Source organism: Xiphophorus maculatus, chromosome 22 (assembly GCF_002775205.1).
Source record: "Xiphophorus maculatus strain JP 163 A chromosome 22, X_maculatus-5.0-male, whole genome shotgun sequence".
Taxonomy (NCBI): Eukaryota; Metazoa; Chordata; class Actinopteri; order Cyprinodontiformes; family Poeciliidae; genus Xiphophorus; species Xiphophorus maculatus.
The window spans coordinates 17,913,997-17,933,766 of NC_036464.1; the positions used below are offsets into that span (position 1 = coordinate 17,913,997).

A 19,770-nucleotide genomic window follows, 5' to 3' on the forward strand; every position below is an offset into this window, starting at 1 on the left:
TCAACCTTTTTGGTGACAAGTTGTCTAAGGATATTGTTAGGTTTAGTCTTTATGATGTCTGAAAGCATGAGAAAAACCAAAACAAACCAAAGTATTGTTTTGCAAATTATACTTACACTTTACCTTTAAGATGGTTTAGACATTTCCATCTCCGAGTAAAAGCTCAAGTTAATCTAAGGTGTTTTATATAAACATCACCAACACCTGTATTATTATTATTATTATTATTATTATTATTATTATTATTAAGAATGCTATATTATCCTTTGTGACAACAGATCGATGTTTCAATTAGAATGTTCTTCTAAAAAGCTCTCTAAAATCTTGGGTTCATCAGCAGTATTGTTTCCAATGTGTTGTCTGCTTCTAAGCACAAATGAAATGAACATGCAACACAACTTTCCTTGAAAGCGTCTCTCATTCTATATATGAGAAGATTTATTTATTTCCTTTAGAACATCTCCATATGTAAGCAGAAAAAATTTAGAGCACAGCAACATTAAAAAAGCATAACAACTAAAATGTTCTAGTCTAGACTAGGTCAAAATAGATTGCTTTGGTCAGAAGAACTAAGAACTCGTTGTGTAAGGCATTATTCACTGTTTTCTTCTGGAGGAAGCTCATTCAAGGACACGTGGAAAAGGATAGTGCTATCCACAGTGTTGTCACTAAAAGCCAGCATAGTGACTCGAGTTGAAGGCTAATCAAGGAATAATTTTGTTTCTGATATGTGATTATTTACAATTAATCTACAAACCCTTTTGTAGACTGAGTTCATAGAAGCACTCTGTGACCATCACATCATTCATGCTACGTTACAATTTTCAACACAAAAATCTATGAAATAACAATGTATAGTCTTACAAATATTGATACTACTTGGATTTTAATTCTCAGACTTTGTGAACTTAGTTGTAGTATCCATCCATCCATCCATTTTCTGTTCACCCTTTGTCCCTAGTGGGATCGGGAGGGTTGCCGGTGCCTATCTCTAGCTACGTTCAGGGCGAGAGGCGGTGTACACCCTGGACAGGTCACCAGTCTGTCACAGGGCAACACAGAGACAGACTGGATAAACAACCTGAGAATTTAGAGAGACCAATTAACCTAACAGTCATGTTTTGGTTGTCGGAGTACCCGGAGAGAACCCACACATGCACAGGGAGAACATGCAAACTCCATGCAGAAAGACCCCGGCCGGGAATCGAACCCAGGACCTTCTTGCTGCAAGGCAACAGTGCCACTGTGCAGCTGTAGTAATGTTTTCCAAAAAATACTGAAGTCTTCACAGTACAGCTGTATTTGTAATGATATTAAATGACACGCAGGTGGACCCTGTTCACTGATGGGGTCATTATTTGCACTGGAAGTTTAAGAGTTCCAGAGGGGATTGAACAGAGTTGTATGACAAACCTTTTTGATTTTTATCTGTGATAACATTTGACAACCATGTTTCATTTTCCTTTCACACCACGATTATTCACATTTCGCAGAGTGACATTGCGTGACCTGCTGACATATTTTATTTTTGAAAGTTTTTGAGAGAGTGCAGGTAAAAAACAGTTTGCTTTAAGAATTCAGAAAAATCTCTTTAGGTGTTTTTGTTTTTTTTTTTCTTTGATCTAAAACTGGAGCCAACTCTCAGTTCTCTCGGTGTATTACCAGTAAGTTTGTTCTAATTACTGGTCAGGTATCAGAGCCATTTAGACCCACATTAACAACCTTGTTAAGTGTTAATTATCTGCAGGTTATTTGTGTCTTAAATTCAGCCTCACGTTCTGCCTTATTAGGCTGCAGTCAGCCAATTAGCCACCAGGAAATAATTAATCAGCAGATTCTTGACCCAGTACCTTTAACTAAAGCAGCATTTATTCCACCAACTGCTTCCTTCTCATTCATTTAGGGATTATAAGCATCTGATTCCGACTTGCCACCTCAGGGTGTCAGCTTCTTTTTTCTCGCAACGTTGCTTTTGTGCGGCTGTCGTCAGGAGATGGAGGTATTTTCCAGTCTGATAATGAACTCTGCAGGGGTGTGATGATGAGACACGGGGAGAGCCGGGGAGCTACAGGTGTATTTGGCGAGGCTGCAGTCTGCTCCTTACACCTGCTTTACTAGTACACACACCCACACACACACCCCCACCCCCACGAAAACACATCAAACAGGCACATACACAAACTTAAGAGTCCAACCAGCAATATTACCGTAATTTACAGACTGTAAGTCGCTATTTTTTATATTTTTTTCACATTTCTGCATGATGACTACTGTTCAAGAGCAGCATGATGTGCCTGACTCGCACTAATAACAGGCCACATGTCCATGATGTGCATCGCCCACAAAAACTGCGCATTTGACCCACACAAAGTCCAGTGCATGCACGCATATGTCTACGCAGACTATTTGTTACAAATTACACAAAATAATAAAAAAATTTAAAAACTTTAAAAAAGAAGAAAAGCCAGCCTATTTGAAGTGGACTTTCCTCCTGTCGTTTCCCAGGCTCAAGGTGTGTGACTGTGACATTCAGAGGAGGAGCAGGTGAAGAGACAACATTTTTCAATTTCCACTCCTTTTGGCAAACGCTTTGATGAGATTCAACTGTTTAAATGTCTGTTTACTCAATTTTTTAATTAGCCGCACTGCTCAGGCACATTAGCTTAAGGAAAAAATACTTGAAAATCTTTTAGGTTATTGTAAAAATGCTGTATTAGCAGATATTCAGCTGAGTACAGATTTATTTGTCTGTCATGAAGACTGATTTACTGCATAGGTGCTTTGAAATAGAGCAACATTTGTCTCCGGCCTTCGACTAATTCACACGCATATTTAATTACGGGTTTAAATCATGTGCTGTATGTATATTCACTGTCAGTCCTACAATTATTCATGCAATTGCTAAATGTCATTTGAAATTATTTTCATTCACCTAAGATGTTTTTGTCTGAGTGTTAAAAGTTTAAAATAAGTATTTATTTTGGATTTTAAAACAATCTGTTTTTTATTTTAATATAAAGTTATTTAAACCTGCCTCAACAATCAATTGAAAATAATTGCTAATTAGTTGTTTCCTGGGTTACTTTAAATTTTACTCCTGCTCTGGAGCAGCAGGTCTTTGAGGTGGAACTTAGCTTTGCTTTCATGCTGCGGTTCCTCCAGCCACACAGATCAAAATAATGTTACGTTCAAACTTACCACAACCAAACCCGCTGCTTTGTACCAAATGTAGTTTTAAATGTCTTAACTTTGGCAAAAAGAAAAATCTTTCTATATGTTACAGATGCCTTGCAGTTTAATATTCAGAGTTGTTCAACCTCTCTGTGTTTGTAACATAATCTCCTCTGTCTCTATTAGCCGCCTTGAGAAACTGAACATATTTTCAAATCGGTTAAGGATTTCCAAAGAGCAAATTTACCAATATAGAGCTCTGCACTGTCATAGCGAGTAAACTTCACACATCAATATATATTTTTTTAGAGCTCTGACATTTAAAATCTAAAGCCACAGAATTTCTGTGGTGCAATAAAATATCCTGACGAGGTGAAAAAAATGAAAACCGTGTCACTGGCTATGCCGGCATGTTTTCAAGCCTGAAAGTTTGTTTTTACTTCACCGGCTGGAACGTTTTCTCCGACACAGTTGCAAGAATTAGAAAAGGATGAAGTGTAAAACTTCTAGTTTGACACCATCAAGACATTTTTATATGTATAACTCCATCTGGATCTTTATGAATGGAAGAAGCACGACATAAAAACCACAACATTCCAGCTTTCCACTAAATCGAGGAAGACACTGCTGTACTTCATCATAGTAGATATTGGGTACTATCCCACAACAGTCCATTTCAGATCATTCTTTCGCTACGTGAGCTAAGCAATTAACTGATAGAGCACAAAACTGAGTGAGTGATTCAAGTCAACCCAGGAATGCTATGCCCTGATCAGCCATGGGAACTAGTCATGTACCATAACCACTGTGAACTGTAAGGGGAAATGTGGAATGAGTTTGATGTGGCACAAACAGAGGCAGCAGTTGGAGCAGCTGCAGTTTTACACAGAGCAGAGACGTCGTCTCATCCTTCAGAGTCCATCCAGAATTCTAATGACATGTTGGTCATTACAAAACCTCGACAGTGAATCAAAAGGACAAAGCCAGTAAAGGTAATTGTTTTCCGTTCACGCTCTGCCAGTCTGACACGGAGTTTCAAGCTGCTTTGTGAGACTGAACGATCCTTGTTTGGGACTTTACAGCAAGATTTTCCAAAATCAAACAGCTCCGTTGCACCTCTTCTGAAGTTGGAAACCCACAAGAGGCAGATTATGAAAGAATCAAAGGCGACGAGGCAACAGGGGATTCTTTGCCTTTGTGCAGCTTTAAAGTTTGTTTTATTAAACTCTGCTTACTGCCCACTTCACTCTTCTGGTCTGTGTCTTTTCTGACACAGATGCCGCATGCCACCCAGCTGCCAGACGTAATTCTTATGGTGGGATAACCGATGTGTAAAAATTAACAGGAGGCGTTCGGCATCACCAATGATGTTTTACAATCTGTCCCTGCAAAGCCTGACAGTTCATTTGTTATCGCAGAGATAAATTTGTGTAAATGCATCGTCAGTCATCTCGTGTTCACTCCTTTAGCGATCTTTCATCGGCTGCAGAGTGGTGAATTCCTCTCTTCCCCCGTCAGTCCTGCTTTGGATTTGGATCAGTTCGTCCTCGACTGTTGTAGAAGAACAAGAAGCGGAGCCAGAGGCATTAATCAAATGAATGAAGCTAATAATAATTCCAGTCATTTGTCAGAGCAATGATATTAATGTCAACCTACTAAGCTCTATTTTTTATAAAAATTGATCCTCTGATTCCAGTTCACTCTTGAACAGGGGAACGCCGCTGCTCCTCATTTTGCATGCAAAAGGGTTTCAGTTGTTAATTTATTTATTTACTTGGGGAAGCGGCTGGGGTATATCGATTCTCCAAAATGCAGTGCATGTTTTTTAAATGAAGCAGTGCAACGCACAGGTCTCCAAACATATGAGATTTAGCATTTATCTTTTTCCCTTAAAATTCAACTCATACACCGGCATTACTCTTTGATTTCAGGTGTTAAGTATTGTTTCACAAAGTATATTGTGTACGCAATGGTGATAAAATGAGAGGCTTTAAATGTTTGGCACAGTAACACGGAAATAAGTAAATGGTTTTTGATGCAAATGGAAATACAGCTCTGGAAAAAATTAAGAGCCCACTACTCAAAACCCATGAAAACCACCAAATACTGATTTATGAACTCTTCCTGAGTTAAAACATTAGTATTGTTGTTTCTACATTAATATAAACTTGTTTTCTTTGCATCATTTGAGGCATGGAAGCACTGCGTCCTTTTCGTTATTTTGACAATTTTTCATTTTCTGCACATAACATTTTTGCTTCGAATTTCGGAGACATGTTGTCAGTAGTTCATGGAATAAAAGAACAATGTTCACTTTACTCAAACATACACCTATAAAAAATAAAATCAGAGAAAGTGATCATTTTAAGTGGTCTCTTAATTATTTGCATAGCTGTATGTTAATATTATTTGCTAAATAAGTTTTACTTTGCAATTACAAGCAAGTAAATACCAAATAAAAGATCGATTTCTAAAATTAAAACAACTAAAATGGTTACTTTTAAAGTATCAGAAAAGTAACCAACAATTAAACTGATGAAGTACTATTTATCCTTTTTACACAAGAAGCAAAGCTCTGCAAAAAATCCTCGGCAGGATGCAGGAACCCGCCTTTTTTCTCCTAGGTTTAGCATGGTTTGTTAATTTGTCCATGCAGGCACATGTACTGCTTCCTCTACGTATGCTTGGACATTTCAGCCGTAGAGGTCAGAAAAGCTTTTCTCTTCTCTCCTAAACCGGAGGAGTTAGAGGCGCAGTCACGATGCGAGCAGGCTTGGATGTCCTCTCCAGCAGCGCAGATGCCACTAAATAAAATATTTCATAATCCTGCCCAAATCCTCTAATCACCATGACAACAGGCAGCAGGGAGCCAGAGAGTGGATGTGTTTGGACCCCCCACCTCCCATCTCTCCTTTTTTTCTTCTTCTCCCTCTTTTTCCCTCTTTCATCAGCATTTGGGCGCACACAGTGATTATATTTTACCTCCTGTTAAACCAACTTGAGACTTTTATTGATTGAACTTAGCAGGGGTTTTATTAATGGCCGTGACCCCCTTTTATGGAGAAACGTCCAAACTGCTCGTTTTTATTCCAGCATCAGAATGACTGCAAATAATCTACACTGTACACCCACCATCTAAAAATACACAGCAAAGACCTGCCCTGGCTCCTGTGAAGTGATAGGATAATGGAGGTGATGACCTCATGAGGTGAAAGGACCTGTTGCCTGGTAACAGTTTGGGAAAACAGCAAGTCATGGGGTGGTCGCATCGTGGATGTGAATATGTGTGTCTGAGATATCGACCTGCGCCGACAGGTAGAGGAGACGATGGCTTGAGAGAAGAAGAGAGGTCAAGTTTTGTGGAAATCGATCCGAAGCCAAAAACAGGATCTGTCGTCAACACTTCCTGCATGCGCCTCCTGACTTGACTGCGTTTGTGCCAGGTGCAAATAATTGACCGCCTGTTTTCTCTGCCTCTCCGCAGGTATCCGGCCCCAGATTATGAATGGGCCTATGCACCCGCGCCCCCTGGTGGCGCTGCTGGATGGGCGCGACTGCACCGTGGAGATGCCCATCCTCAAAGACCTGGCCACCGTGGCTTTCTGTGACGCCCAGTCCACGCAGGAGATACATGAAAAGGTATCGTTTAGCTCTTAGTCAATATAATCACCTACTCCTCTTAGATGTTGTTGCCTTTTAACTTCTTCCAGTGATGAAGAGGGAGATTTTTCACATTAGCCTGTGAAAAAAAAAAAAAAAATCACTAAACGTTTCAATAATGGAAAGAAAAAAGGCGCACAAACCGGCGTAACACTGTATGAACTTCTGTTTCTAATATTGTTTTGCTTTCTGCTTGTCGAAGAAGAAAAATCCTTGTCCTCCTTCCAAGCCTCCCCCTCTGTAATGTTTTAATGATATTTCAGCCCACTGGCTCATTCCAATCTCCCAGTACAGCCATAATGGTTTCATCACTGACGCTAATCCCACTGGGGGCTGAAGTGCAGCTTTGTTAAATAAGGAGGAGTGGGAGGAGGAGGAGGAGGAGGAGGAGGAGGAGGAGGCTGGTAATAGAAATGCAGTGTAATTGTTCTCAGCCAGAGTGGGTGAAACGTTTGTCTTACTTTACTGTCTGTACGCCGGGGCCGATGAGCGGCAAGTTTACAATCCAAACTCAAAAAGAGCTTTCTAAGGGATTGGAGGAGAAAAGGACAGTAAAACCATCTCCGTTGTTCTGCCTACGTGGAAGTGGTTTCCTTGAACATTCGTGTGTTTTAATTTTACAGTTCAAGTTGATGAGATCCAAAGTAAATCTTTTTGTTGGTATTAGTAATCTGTGTGCAGCGAAATGCTCTCAGTGTGATTATGTTACACAAACAGAGGGCCCATCTGGAAGCATCAGTGTTGGCTGCAGTCCCACAACGATAACGACACAGCAGAGGATACAGAGGGGCTGCAAATATGCACACACACACACACACACACACACGCCCCAACACGCGCGCATGGACACGCACGCACTCCGAATTACACATGAACAACATCACTAACTCTCTGTGGGAAAACTGAAGCGTCGCTTTGTTTTGTTGTGTTTTTATAACAAGACATCCTTGAAGTTTTCAGACGTAGCGATGAAGGAATCAGACATATGGAGACTGATTGATTAATTCATTTATGGTTTTGTTTGTTCTCATTCATTTCTGTTTCATTATAAGATTTCTTTTTTTTTATTTACAGTCCAATACCTTAGAATATATGTTCAGATGAGGCTTGTTCATCAGATTAAAAGTACCTTAGGGAAATAACAACCAATATGCACATATTAAGCCCACATTTGTGTATTTAAAAAAAAACTTTTTTTTGGTTTAGTGCCATTTTCTAATCTTAAATGTTGTGCTTTCATAAGTTGATGAGTTGTTAAAAAAAAAAATCTACATGACGTGTTTGACTTAGTGAATTGAGTCACTAAGTTAAATTAAGTTTTATAAAGTATGTTTATTTGTTGAATTGTTTGATTTTATTAGTTCAGTTATATTATTTTATATTGCATTCAATTAAATTATATAGCAAATGCTACTTAGCTCAGGTCAGTTCAGTTTGATTCAGTTCAGCTAAAATTAGTTAAATTTGATACATTTGAAATTAATACAGTTTCATTATTTTCCAATTAATCCCAATTTACTTGGTTCAGATTACAAAAATATTCAATTCATTACAGTCCAGTTATGTAAAAATAAATAAATAGTAATAATAACATATGCTTTTTTTTCTTTTTGCGAACTTGCTCTTGCAAGGTGTTTGTATTTTTCCTACTAGCAGCTTCACTTGCATGGCGAAGAAAAATTAATTGATATTCTCAAAGTTGAGCTTGTAAGCTTGTGGTGTCTGGTGAGCGTTTTGTGATTCTAGCTGAGTAAAAAAAGAGAAATCTATGAGAGAGCACTCACACTCGATGGGTGAAGCAGTCTTGTCCTTGAAAAGGCAAAGGCAGCCCTTAGAATTTCAGAAAGAAATCAAAGTGGCGCACTTTTCAAGTATCTCTGGTTTTGATTTGACAGCAGCTGCTTCATGTTGTTTTAGTGCTAATTACAACACTTAAAACATGCTTGTGGGTGAACTGGAAAAGGTTTCTGGAGAGTTTCTTTGAGAGTAAGTAAAAGTCTGTCAAAGAATGTATTATGAATTAATGATGTTTTACAGCTATTTGAGCTCAATTTTGCCCTGATGAGGCTTTGCTTACCACTCCACTGGTGATTTAAGACGCTGCTTTTAGTTTAACAGCTCTCACCTTTTACTAATCTCAAAAGGGTCTACTTGCTTCATTGATTAGCATGACATGAGCAACTGCAAACTCCAGTCATGACAGAATCAAGTCATTGAAGCAGCTGGTAGTGAACTCTGTCATCGGTTCAGCATGTCTGAGTCTTCCTAAGCTAACAGAAGAAAACTGAACAAGCCAAGTGGCTTTTTTATTGAAAAGTAGCTTGCGTCATTTAAAAAAGACATTTAGAAAATTCTTGATGAATAAAATGCAACAATGCAAATCGTACGTTCAGTTTTACATATCTGTAAGAACGATGTAGCATGTAAGAACTCCATGTTTATAATAATAGTATAAGAACAGATTTCAAAATAATTATTCTAGCCTTCCTGCTGTGAACAGTCATCATACATATTAGTAGATATCATATTCCTCTGCATGTATAAATGTTGTGATAAATAAGAGTTTTACTCTTTTAAAATATCGACAAAATAGAGTTCAATATGTGATATTTTTACATCATCTTACATTAGCAGTTAACATAATTAATGTAGCTAGCAAAAAACAATATCAGTCTCTGTGTGCAGCTCTAAATAAAGCAAAGGACCTGTGTTGTCATGCCATTATATTATCTCGAACATAACTAATGACAATTCTTTGTTTACATTTATGATTTCTGTGTCTCTACCTCTGTGCCTTGGCGATAACGTCTGACATTTTTAGCCAGATTGTCTGTTGTGTAAACAGGATTCATATAAAACATCAACCTAATTTAGTTCATGACAGGTGCCGAATATCAAAAATTCTGATTAAATCATTTATATCATTCGTTTCTGCGTTCAAGAGATAACATCAACATCTTTATTAGTTCTGGCGCTTGAAGCAGTTAACAAAGCATTATGGGAAAAAGCCTGGCTCAGTCCTATGCTAACAAAGTAACTGTGGATGCTAACTAATTATTGTATTTTTGTCTCTATGCCTCTTTAGCTTTACTTAGTTTATAACTCAGACTGAAAGCATGAAGATTCAACTGCTGTGTCTCTCCCAAAACTTCAGAAATAAATATTTGTTCATACTGACACCTTCTTTGTGGTTCTCACGTGGGCCTTCAATAAATTTAAGGTTTTGTGTTTTGTTCACCAAGTCTAATTGTAGCATTGCAGGAATTTATTTTCACTCATTAGTGAAATCTAAAATCCATTTTCTCAGTTTTCCCACTACTTAACAGGATACAACGATTCGCCGTCGTCCTCCATCCAAGCCTACGGAGCTCCTGTTGCACTCATAGCGACATTAATCCGCAAGGAGAGTTTCAACCTTGAGCTTTAGCATCCAGCTCCTGTTATTTCTAAGTCCAATAAAATGTGTTGGGTGGAAAATTCATGACTATGCTAATCTGGCTCAGGTGGGTCAATTCTGTTAGTGGGTCGTGAATTTAAAACCAGTTGTTTAACGGCCTTGGCTTTGCCGCGGCAACTTCTTAATGCTCGCTGGGCTTCTCAGCAGCTGTCAGTCTACTTTATTGTCCGGTCTGCGCCCGTTCTGACCTTGTTTGCATACAGCCTGAGTTAATGGATTGTGACAAAAAGCAGCTTTTGCATGCGCTCATTATACAGTAAACACACAGACAACTGCTTGTGTTTTAGAGCACACATAAACAATCCATTTGCATTTAGATGAAAGATGACGAACATAAACTCGGGTCCAGAATGAAAAAAAAAATAAATAAATAAAGGAAGGTGGTGAAAGCACTTTTATTCATGGCGGCTGCAACAAGACGCTCACTGCTGAATATCAGGAGTTGGAGCGATAACAGGAGCGTGATTTAAATGGATGATAAAGACGGTGATTCCCGCAGGTGCTGAACGAGGCCGTGGGGGCCATGATGTACCACACCATCACCCTGACCAGAGAGGACCTGGAGAAGTTCAAGGCACTGCGCATCATCATACGCATCGGCAGCGGCTACGACAACATCGACATCAAGGCTGCCGGGGAGCTCGGTGAGGCTGTGGAGCACAAAGAGGCCGGTTACCGGCGTGCAGATCGAGGCCGTTCAGCATAACGCAGTAATTATATGCCAAAAGTAATGAAAACGGGAAACGAGAAAGCAAGCATGGCCTATCCGTGCGCGAGGAGGGGAACAATGGCATAAATGATTCAAAGTGGATAAAGAGAGTTCGCCTTTTCCTCAGGGTCAAACCAAACTCTACTGGTTATGTTAGCTTAACATAAACAACATGTGTTGTAGAATTTATTTACTGTCTGTAAACATGATGGAACCACAGAGCAGCTGCTTTAACTCAGGAAATCCTCTTTATTCTCATTTGGCCCCTGTTTGGCATGAGAGGCGGATTTAGTGTGATATCCTGATTAAGGTTGCTGCTGTGTTTCATCACATTGGCGTGGATTTCTTACTGTGATCATCTTTCAGGTAGTTACTTAGTTTGTACTGTTTTGTTTTGTTTTTTGGGTTTTTAACGTAGCTGTTACACATTTCTTCCCCATATTTGAAAGTTTAATTACTGAACAGGAAACACATTTTAACTTTAAATATAAACTGTAGTGTAACCTATTAAATGTTTTCGAATGATTATTTCATTTATTAGGTTGTGGTTTTGGCATTTTTGTAATCACTGGTATTCAGATTCTTGCGTTGCTCTGCAGAGTCTGGACACATTTTGGCACATTCTTGTTAGCAAAAAAGCTTTATTTCATCGACATCGGGCAATTTTCAAACATAGAAGGCCTGGTTAAGATCATGCCACAGCATTTTAATTTAAATTTTAACCTGGACTTTGACTAGACCATTTCCAAAACCAGCGTTCAGAAGCAGCAAAGCAGCCCAAAAACCATAACACTACTACAACTATGTTTAGCTGTTAGCATTTCTTAAATGGTGTACTAATTTTATGACAGACTTAAAAAGTTTGCTTAGCAGACAAGTAGTTCTTTGGGTTGCTTTTTGCCGCTAACAAATAAGATCTTCATTTTCTATTTACTCTGGTGATTTTTGACATTAAATATGCAAACTCATTTGATGATCTGACATATAGTATGACAAAAACAACAACAAGAAAAGCTTAAGTCTTCAAGAGGGCAAACACTTTTTAACAGAACTGTAGATGATATTTATTCTAGTAGGTAATATCATGGCAGTAGATATTTGTGCATTTGTATTTTAAGTCTTATCATTACTATGTGCATTCCTCTGTCTATCCTTCTCCAGGCATCGCAGTGTGTAACATTCCTTCAGCGGCTGTAGAAGAAACGGCAGACTCAACGCTTTGTCACATCCTTAACTTGTACCGGCGAAACACCTGGTTGTACCAGGCTCTCCGGGAGGGCACGCGGGTCCAGAGTGTGGAGCAGATCCGGGAGGTGGCGTCGGGGGCGGCCAGGATCCGGGGCGAGACACTCGGTCTCATCGGATTTGGTAAGATTCTGAAGAGTCTCTCTCCAGAAAGAGACTCTTTCTCCATACATAAAACATACATAAAATACATGTTTTATGTACGTATGTCTTAAAGGAGAAATATGTTTTCCTGAATCATAGAGTCCTCCACCTTTGGCTCTTTTATGCCAAGAACCTTGTTACTTATAGGCTGATACAGTTTTAATGCAGCAAGTTGTGCAATTTCTGCATCAATTTATGGAACACGTTTTTCATCCAAGTAAATGAAAATAAAAAAAATCAAGACCTGTAAAAAAAATTCACTATAAAAAGTCAAATAAATTTGCAGATATCAATATGGACGTATTAAGAATTTGTAGTAGTTTTTAGCACAATCTGAACTGTAGATAAACTGTAATATGTTTTGGGGGGTTTTTTTCAAAGAAAATGTCCTTTCTCTGGAGTTTATTCATCAAATTAGTCAATGACGTTTTACGGTCGATTAAAGTTTAGAAATGTGTTTCACCTGTAGCATTTTTAGAAAAAGAAAAATTAGGTCAAATTTTGGACTTTTTGCCTATATTTTTTGCAAAATATGTGCAAAAAGTCACATATATTTACTAGCAACTCAAACAAATCCTATGAGTGTCTATTTTAGTTACTTAAATAAATTAATTTTTCATAAATATGAATACAGACACGTTTCTCTTAGTCCTCCTCAATATAGGAAAGACGAGAGAGCGTCTCATTTGTGGAAGGGAGTCGTGTGTTCATCCACACACACACACACACGACATTTCACCACTTTTGGCTTCTCTCCTCCTCGCCTCCATCAGGGCGCACAGGCCAGGCGGTGGCCATGCGGGCCAAGGCGTTTGGCTTCAACGTCATCTTCTACGACCCTTACCTGCAGGATGGCTTGGAGCGCTCACTCGGAGTCCAGCGGGTCTACACGCTGCAGGATCTGCTGTACCAGAGCGACTGCGTGTCCCTGCACTGCAACCTGAATGAACACAACCACCACCTCATCAACGACTTCACCATCAAACAGGTGCGACTCTAGACGGAACCCTCCATCTTCCGCAGGACCCGGGTGATAAATAAAACAGGAAAAAATACATAAATACAGCTGGCGATTTCCTGGAGAATCTGCTACGGGAATCTTTCCGTGTTGTTCAGCCGTCACCTTTTCTTCTTCTCCTGTTGAATATCAGAAGCAATCACACGAAAAGAGACACTGATGAGACGTGTGGGGGTGGATAGAATATGTCGCTTCTGTTCATTTATAACTTTGAGGTCAGTGTGATCCAGGTGCCTCCAAAAAGTGTGGGTGTAAGATTGCAGTGTGGTCTTCAAGCTCTTCATGCATAACAAGTTGCTCTCAAGTTGTAAGAATGTAAATCTAACAGCAGAGATTTTTCTAGGTTCTTAGAAATTATATTTTTGTAGTTACCAAACATTTATTCCCAGATATTACCCTGTGAAAACTGCGTAGTCAGCTTCAAGAACATGTAGTTATGTTTTATGTGTTCATATTTATACTTACCTGCCAACAAGCAAGGTAGTTAAAAACCAAAGAACGTCTCTGTTCAGCAATGGATGAGGGGTATATAAGCAATGCACCTTAACCCTAAAATACAATTAGTTGTGTTACGTTTTGTAACTGTGAAATGCAATGCCGCTGTTGTACACAAAGTGTTTTCATCTGTGATGAGTGCAGATCTTATTCTGAGTCCTTTTTGTCTCCTGCTGCCTACTGCTGCCACCTAGAGGGTATAAACCTCACAGCAGCGTTTAAGGTTCAGGAAAACCTGGCACCTTGTTTATCGCCCCGGACCATATCATTTCTAAAAACTAATAATGACTAGACCCCAATAAATCAATCTAACTGTGTGAAATGTGAACAGAATAATAGTGTTTAAAAAAAAAGAAACTCATAGGAAAAAATTACTTGTGTCTACTGCCGGGTTGAGCTAAAACTCTCCTGTTTTGTTGTTTTGTGTGTTTTTAGATGCGCCAAGGGGCTTTCCTGGTCAACACGGCACGGGGAGGGCTTGTGGATGAGAAAGCTCTGGCTCAGGCCCTCAAAGAAGGCAGGATACGCGGCGCTGCAATGGACGTCCATGAGTCTGAGCCTTTCAGGTGCGCCTCATCTTCTAATATCTGTTGCTTATTTCTTTGTATTTCCACCTACTTTTTATTTGTTGCCGAACAGTTTTTCCCAGGGCCCTCTCAAAGACGCCCCCAACTTGATCTGCACACCCCACACCGCCTGGTACAGTGAGCAGGCGTCGCTGGAGATGAGAGAGGCCGCTGCCACGGAAATCCGCAGAGCAATCACCGGTACGGATCCCCGTTCTTGATCTTTCCCAATCTGCTGCGAGTTTCCGTCTCCTGACTCAGCGAAACTCAATCCTCCCACGTGCAGGTCGTATTCCCGACAGCCTGCGAAACTGCGTCAATAAAGAGTTCTTCGTGACCACGGCGCCATGGGGGATGATGGAGCAGCAGCCCCAGGTTCACCCAGAGATCAACGGCGCTGCCTACAGGTAGGAGGTTTTCGCACTTCAAGCGGTGAGCACTTTTGCGCCGTCTCAACTTATGCCTTAGTGCGGCTGGGGCGGTCTGAAAAGTTTGTATTTGTGTTTGTGTGAATTCAATTTTTGTGTTTTTGGCCCAAATGAGCTTGTTAAGTCTAGGCTGTGCGCTTCCCAGTCTCTACATTGTCTCAACCAGCCTGAACTGCTTCTCTCACACAGCCGAGTGAACCAAACCATGGTACAGGCCATAGCAACGGGGGGAATGCAGGACAAATTATATACCTAATTCTCTACCAGGTAAATGAATTCAAAAGAAAGATTCTTAATGAAAACAAAACCCTGCAGAGTGCTGTAACCTTGTTCTCCTTCACCCGCTAACCTACTCGCCCAGTGACTGCACCCACCGCCCTCCACCCTGTTTCCCCAGCTACCTCTCCACCTCCCGCCCCTCAACAGGAACCAAAGCACAACTCATGTTTCCATCTAATGTTGGAGGGGTTGAAAGGGGAAAGAGAAACAAGATATGGGCTACGGACAGTTAGCTTGAAGTGTTATTTACGTTTCTTGCATTTTGTTCTGTTTACAGCCACAAACTTCAATGTTGTTATCAGGATGGTTTCTTTTGACTTTGTGCGATAGAAAAGTGGTGCATGATTGGAAGGTGGCGGTAACCCCCCAAAACATGAGGGGTGTAAATGTTTTCAGCCGCATCTCTAACAGCTCATTCTACATAAACTGCTACACAAACTAACATGCAAATGAAATAAATAAAATGCAAGACAATTATGCAATAAAAACATAAGAATTAAATAAACAATACAATAAGACAATAATAATAGGGGAATAGCTCCATGAGCTTTGTACATCAATTTTATTTATTTTTTGTCTAATGTAAAATGGCTCCAGATTAACCAGATTAATTAGTTTAATTCAATTACATTTATTTTAATACCTGAAAAATTATGAATTAGATTACAGAATAACTTTCACTAGACCACTGTAAGACTTAAATACAAGTCGCTCTTGAATTGTTGTCCAACTGGAACCTCACCTTTTTTTTTGCAGCCTCTCAAAATTGTTTGTCCAATTCTTTTTCCCAGTTTTTAGCCTTCAGCCTTTACTTTCCCCTCAGCCAACTCGCAACCTTACACTGAGGCCTTGTTCTCTCGGGCCTCCACAAAAGAGTTGTACATAACACACCAGTGGACTTTGTTTGCTGATTAGGATTTCATGCAGGGGTATCAGAGTTAAAGGGGGCTGAACACAATTTTTCTCCACTTCACAAACATGTTCTACTACATCAAGTTTTTAGTTGTGACAAATGTGAAAAAGTTCAAAAAGATGAACAAAACTAGGGATTTTGTGGTGAAATTGATATGGCAAAAATACATTTTAACATTTGTTTTTCACCCCTTTTACACATTGTCTTGAATGCTTCAATGTTTTTAAGACACTGATCGCCTTTACGTGCCTCTTTTTAATACGTGACGTTTTATGTTAGACCAAGTGCTGTTTCCTGATATGATAAAAATGTCAGAAAATGTGAAGCATTTTGAAATACAGTAAACAAGCCTGTGACTTAATTGTATTCTTGCTGTGTTAATCCAATAGAGTGGATGTTATAGGTTTAAGGTTGATTTTTTTTGTGCTTTAGAAATAATCAGTTAAACCTCAAAATTTCAAAATCTCACCATAACGACCTTTTAAATACATCTCTATATGTAATTAGGACTCCCTTAAATCTTCCTTTGTTGGTTTTATTAACATCACATTTATCCCCAAATCATTTACAATAGAATAGAATGGGGAAATGTAGGTTTATGTACATTTTACTAAAAGAGATGATGACAGATAGCACAGGGCTTGATTTTTTGCTTATACTTTATTAAAACAGTTTAATTTTGTTTGAAACTTGCAGTTGGTTCAAAATCCTTTTCAGACATCCTTCACTGAAACAGACAACGGCCATTACTGGGAACGTTTCACATTATTTTCTCGTCACCACAAAAGTTCCAGTGTGTACGTTTCCAGTGGTGTTTTGTTCATTCCGCTTGTTCACTTTCAGATTTCCTCCTGGAGTTATGGGCGTCGCACCCGGCGGGATAATCGGACCTATGGAGGGATTGGTGCCTGGGGGCCTGCCCATCGCCCACACGCTCCCCCCGGGCACCCATCCGTCACAGGCTGCCTCCCCGCATCAACCCTCCAAACACGGCGACCCCATGAGAGAGCACATGACTGAGCCGTAGTAGGACCGCCGCCGGAGCAGACGAGGGTCACGAAACCAGTGTAAAAACCAAGGATCCGACCGAGTCAACCCATCCAAACATAAGCTTGACTTCAGCCATCTGGACCTACCAGCAAACTGCCTGTGGGGCAATGTGTTACGCACTCTTGTTTTTTTTGTATGAAACCACTAAACCCACATGAGGACAGTGGACGACGGTGCACGCCTGAGCTGCCACACTAAGATGGGACTGAGCGACTGTCAAACTCCTGCGCAGAAGATCCAAAATCTCTCCCCGTTTCAGATTTGATTTTGTCTCCCGATTGGGGAAAAAAAGTGACATTTTTCTTTATATTGTTACCATTCCGTCCATATTATGGAGGTTTCTTCTGACTTCTGGGATGTGTTACCAGGAACTAAAGGCAGAACAGAATCCAGATCCCCGTCCTCCCTGGACCGTGTCAAGCCTAATTTTCCCTTTAGTTTTTTCTTTTTTCTCCACATTTCTGCTCAAATACATGTTTTTGTTTTACTCCATTCTGTATGATTAGTTTTCTGTGCTTTTGTTGAAAATCGGTATCTGTTTTTTCTGTTATTCAGTCTGTGAAAAACTCGAGGGTTTACAGTCATGTTTTAGCAGACGGGAAAGATCAGGAGTTTCCTCGATCTAAACTCTAATTTTACCTGCCTCAGTTTGTGAAGGGTTGTGCCCCCAGAATGTAAAGAAAAGTTAGGAGAAAGCAGATGTGGGATAACATTTGGATTTGTGAGGTAGGAACGACCCTTTTAAACCAAAAAGAAAAAAAAAAGAAACACAATCGGGAAATAGCATTAAATTGAGATGTAATCTTTCAACGTACCTTGGATGTTTGCTTGTTATGAACACAATATTGTATGTTGGCATCCAAAGGACCTGATTTGCATGGCAGCAACACACTTGCGAGATATGAATGCGTCGGGCTGAGGAGGGGGAATCGAAACGGGAAATGTCTTAACTCAGGAAAAAACAAAAACATCAAATCTGAACAGAACAAGATGAAACTCTGGATTACTGCTTTTCTTTCTCCATTGTGGTATTTTTTTTTTTTTTATAAATCAAATGTACTTTTTTTTTTCTTTTTTGATGTTGGAAGGTTTTCACTCCTGTTAGATTTGTATTGCCTTGTTAAATGTTCATATAAATGTAGCCTGATGTGGCCGACCTCGCCCTCGCTCGCTCCCTCTCATAGTTCCTCCTTTGTTTTCCCTGCTGTGATGAGAGCCAGATGGGGTTCCCGGAGGCTCTGTGAACAAGCAGCGGCCACATCCATCCATCCATCCATCCATCCATCCATCCATCCATCCATCCATCCATCCATCCATCCATCCGTCTATCCATCTATCCATCTATCCATCTATCTATCCATCCCCTCAACACCAGGACTTTAGCAAGACGTGGCTGCTAGCAGATTGTTTGGTTTTTAGTGTGAGTATTTGTATTTGTTTCTTGTATAAGGTGAACATATAGCATACAGTGCAGCTGGAACCAATAAATAAAACTTACTGTTCTGATTTACGATTGGCCATTATTATTTTTCTTTACACCATAATTCAAAAGTTACTTTAAATGTTATGAAGCTTCGAGTTTTATTCAAGTGAGATTGAAACACACCTATTCGTCACAGTTTATATTTTTTCTTCTCATTGCTTGTGTCTGGAAAACTTTGGAACTGAATATAAAGATATTTAAACTCGTTGACATTAAATCGTGATCCCCAAAAATATTTCCTGAATTCATAAAGCAGTTAATTTCTCAGAGTAATGTATTTGTGGCACAGCATCTTTTGTCTGGTTTATTAAAATAGCATTATGTTCATCTAAAGATGCAGATTTTTTTACGCCCTCTAGTGGTCAGAAGTTGGCATTGCAGATTGGTTTGTGAATGACTGCCTGCTGTTATAAATTACATCCTTAAAATACAGAGTGGTACATTACAGTATATTACCAAAACAAGTCACTCAGCTGCTTCCTGACAGTTTGAAGTCTTCTTTAAAGGTTTTCCAAAAGGTCTAGGAGAGTTTTTATGGACATTTTTCACCAGTCTTTTGGGAGCACATTTGTGAGGTCAGACAATGTTGTGGGACGAGTCCATGCTATTGGGTTAAGTTCAGAGCTCTTTTCAGTTCAGTCAAGTTCTCAAACACCAAACTCTGTCATCCATGTCTTATGGCTGTAGGAACAGGAAGGCGACCATCCCTAAACTGTTCACACAAACGTGGGGGTCATGAAATTGTTCATTGTTGTTAGGATCATGAAGCAACGCCAATGATTCGCAACCCTGGTCCTCAAGGTATTTCCTTGTCAGTACCCCATCAAGAAGCCTTTTAATCACCAGTTTAAGTCAGGTGTGTGGTAGCAAGGAAACACGTTAAACATGCGGTACAGTGGGCTCTGAGGACCACCGTTGAAAAATAATGCTTTAAGCCATTGCCTCCAACACCTTGATGTCAGGCTTCCATGCAGACTGTTAGAAAATAGCAGTCCATTCACAGAAAACCGCAATTCTCAGGCCGTCAGTTCATCTGAAGGTTACATGAAGTCAGCAGCTTTAACTCTACAGGAGGTTGGTGACCTCTGGACACAACGCAACCCAGCATCCCCTGACTCTGCTCTGAGGTTTTAGATAACTTTGCTGCCGAGC

The 19,770-nt window shown here is 39.9% G+C and overlaps 1 protein-coding gene across 3 annotated transcripts in view; it reads left to right on the top strand.

Moving 5' to 3' along the window:
* Window positions 1-18,645, top strand: part of LOC102222623 (C-terminal-binding protein 2-like) — a 79,683-nt gene extending 61,038 nt beyond the window's left edge. For 2 of the 3 annotated variants that reach the window (XM_014470938.2, XM_023327519.1), the window contains 8 exons: window positions 6,656-6,810; window positions 10,788-10,932; window positions 12,159-12,365; window positions 13,160-13,374; window positions 14,335-14,465; window positions 14,539-14,666; window positions 14,752-14,872; window positions 16,929-18,645. In XM_014470938.2, the coding sequence (XP_014326424.2) occupies window positions 6,656-6,810; window positions 10,788-10,932; window positions 12,159-12,365; window positions 13,160-13,374; window positions 14,335-14,465; window positions 14,539-14,666; window positions 14,752-14,872; window positions 16,929-17,112 (1,286 nt within the window). In that variant the 3' untranslated portion in view covers window positions 17,113-18,645. Of the gene's footprint in view, window positions 1-6,655; window positions 6,811-10,787; window positions 10,933-12,158; window positions 12,366-13,159; window positions 13,375-14,334; window positions 14,466-14,538; window positions 14,667-14,751; window positions 14,873-15,082; window positions 15,161-16,928 lie in introns of all 3 variants that reach the window. The other variant, XM_023327520.1, reaches the window with a different exon arrangement.
* The last annotated feature ends 1,125 nt before the right edge of the window (window positions 18,646-19,770 follow it).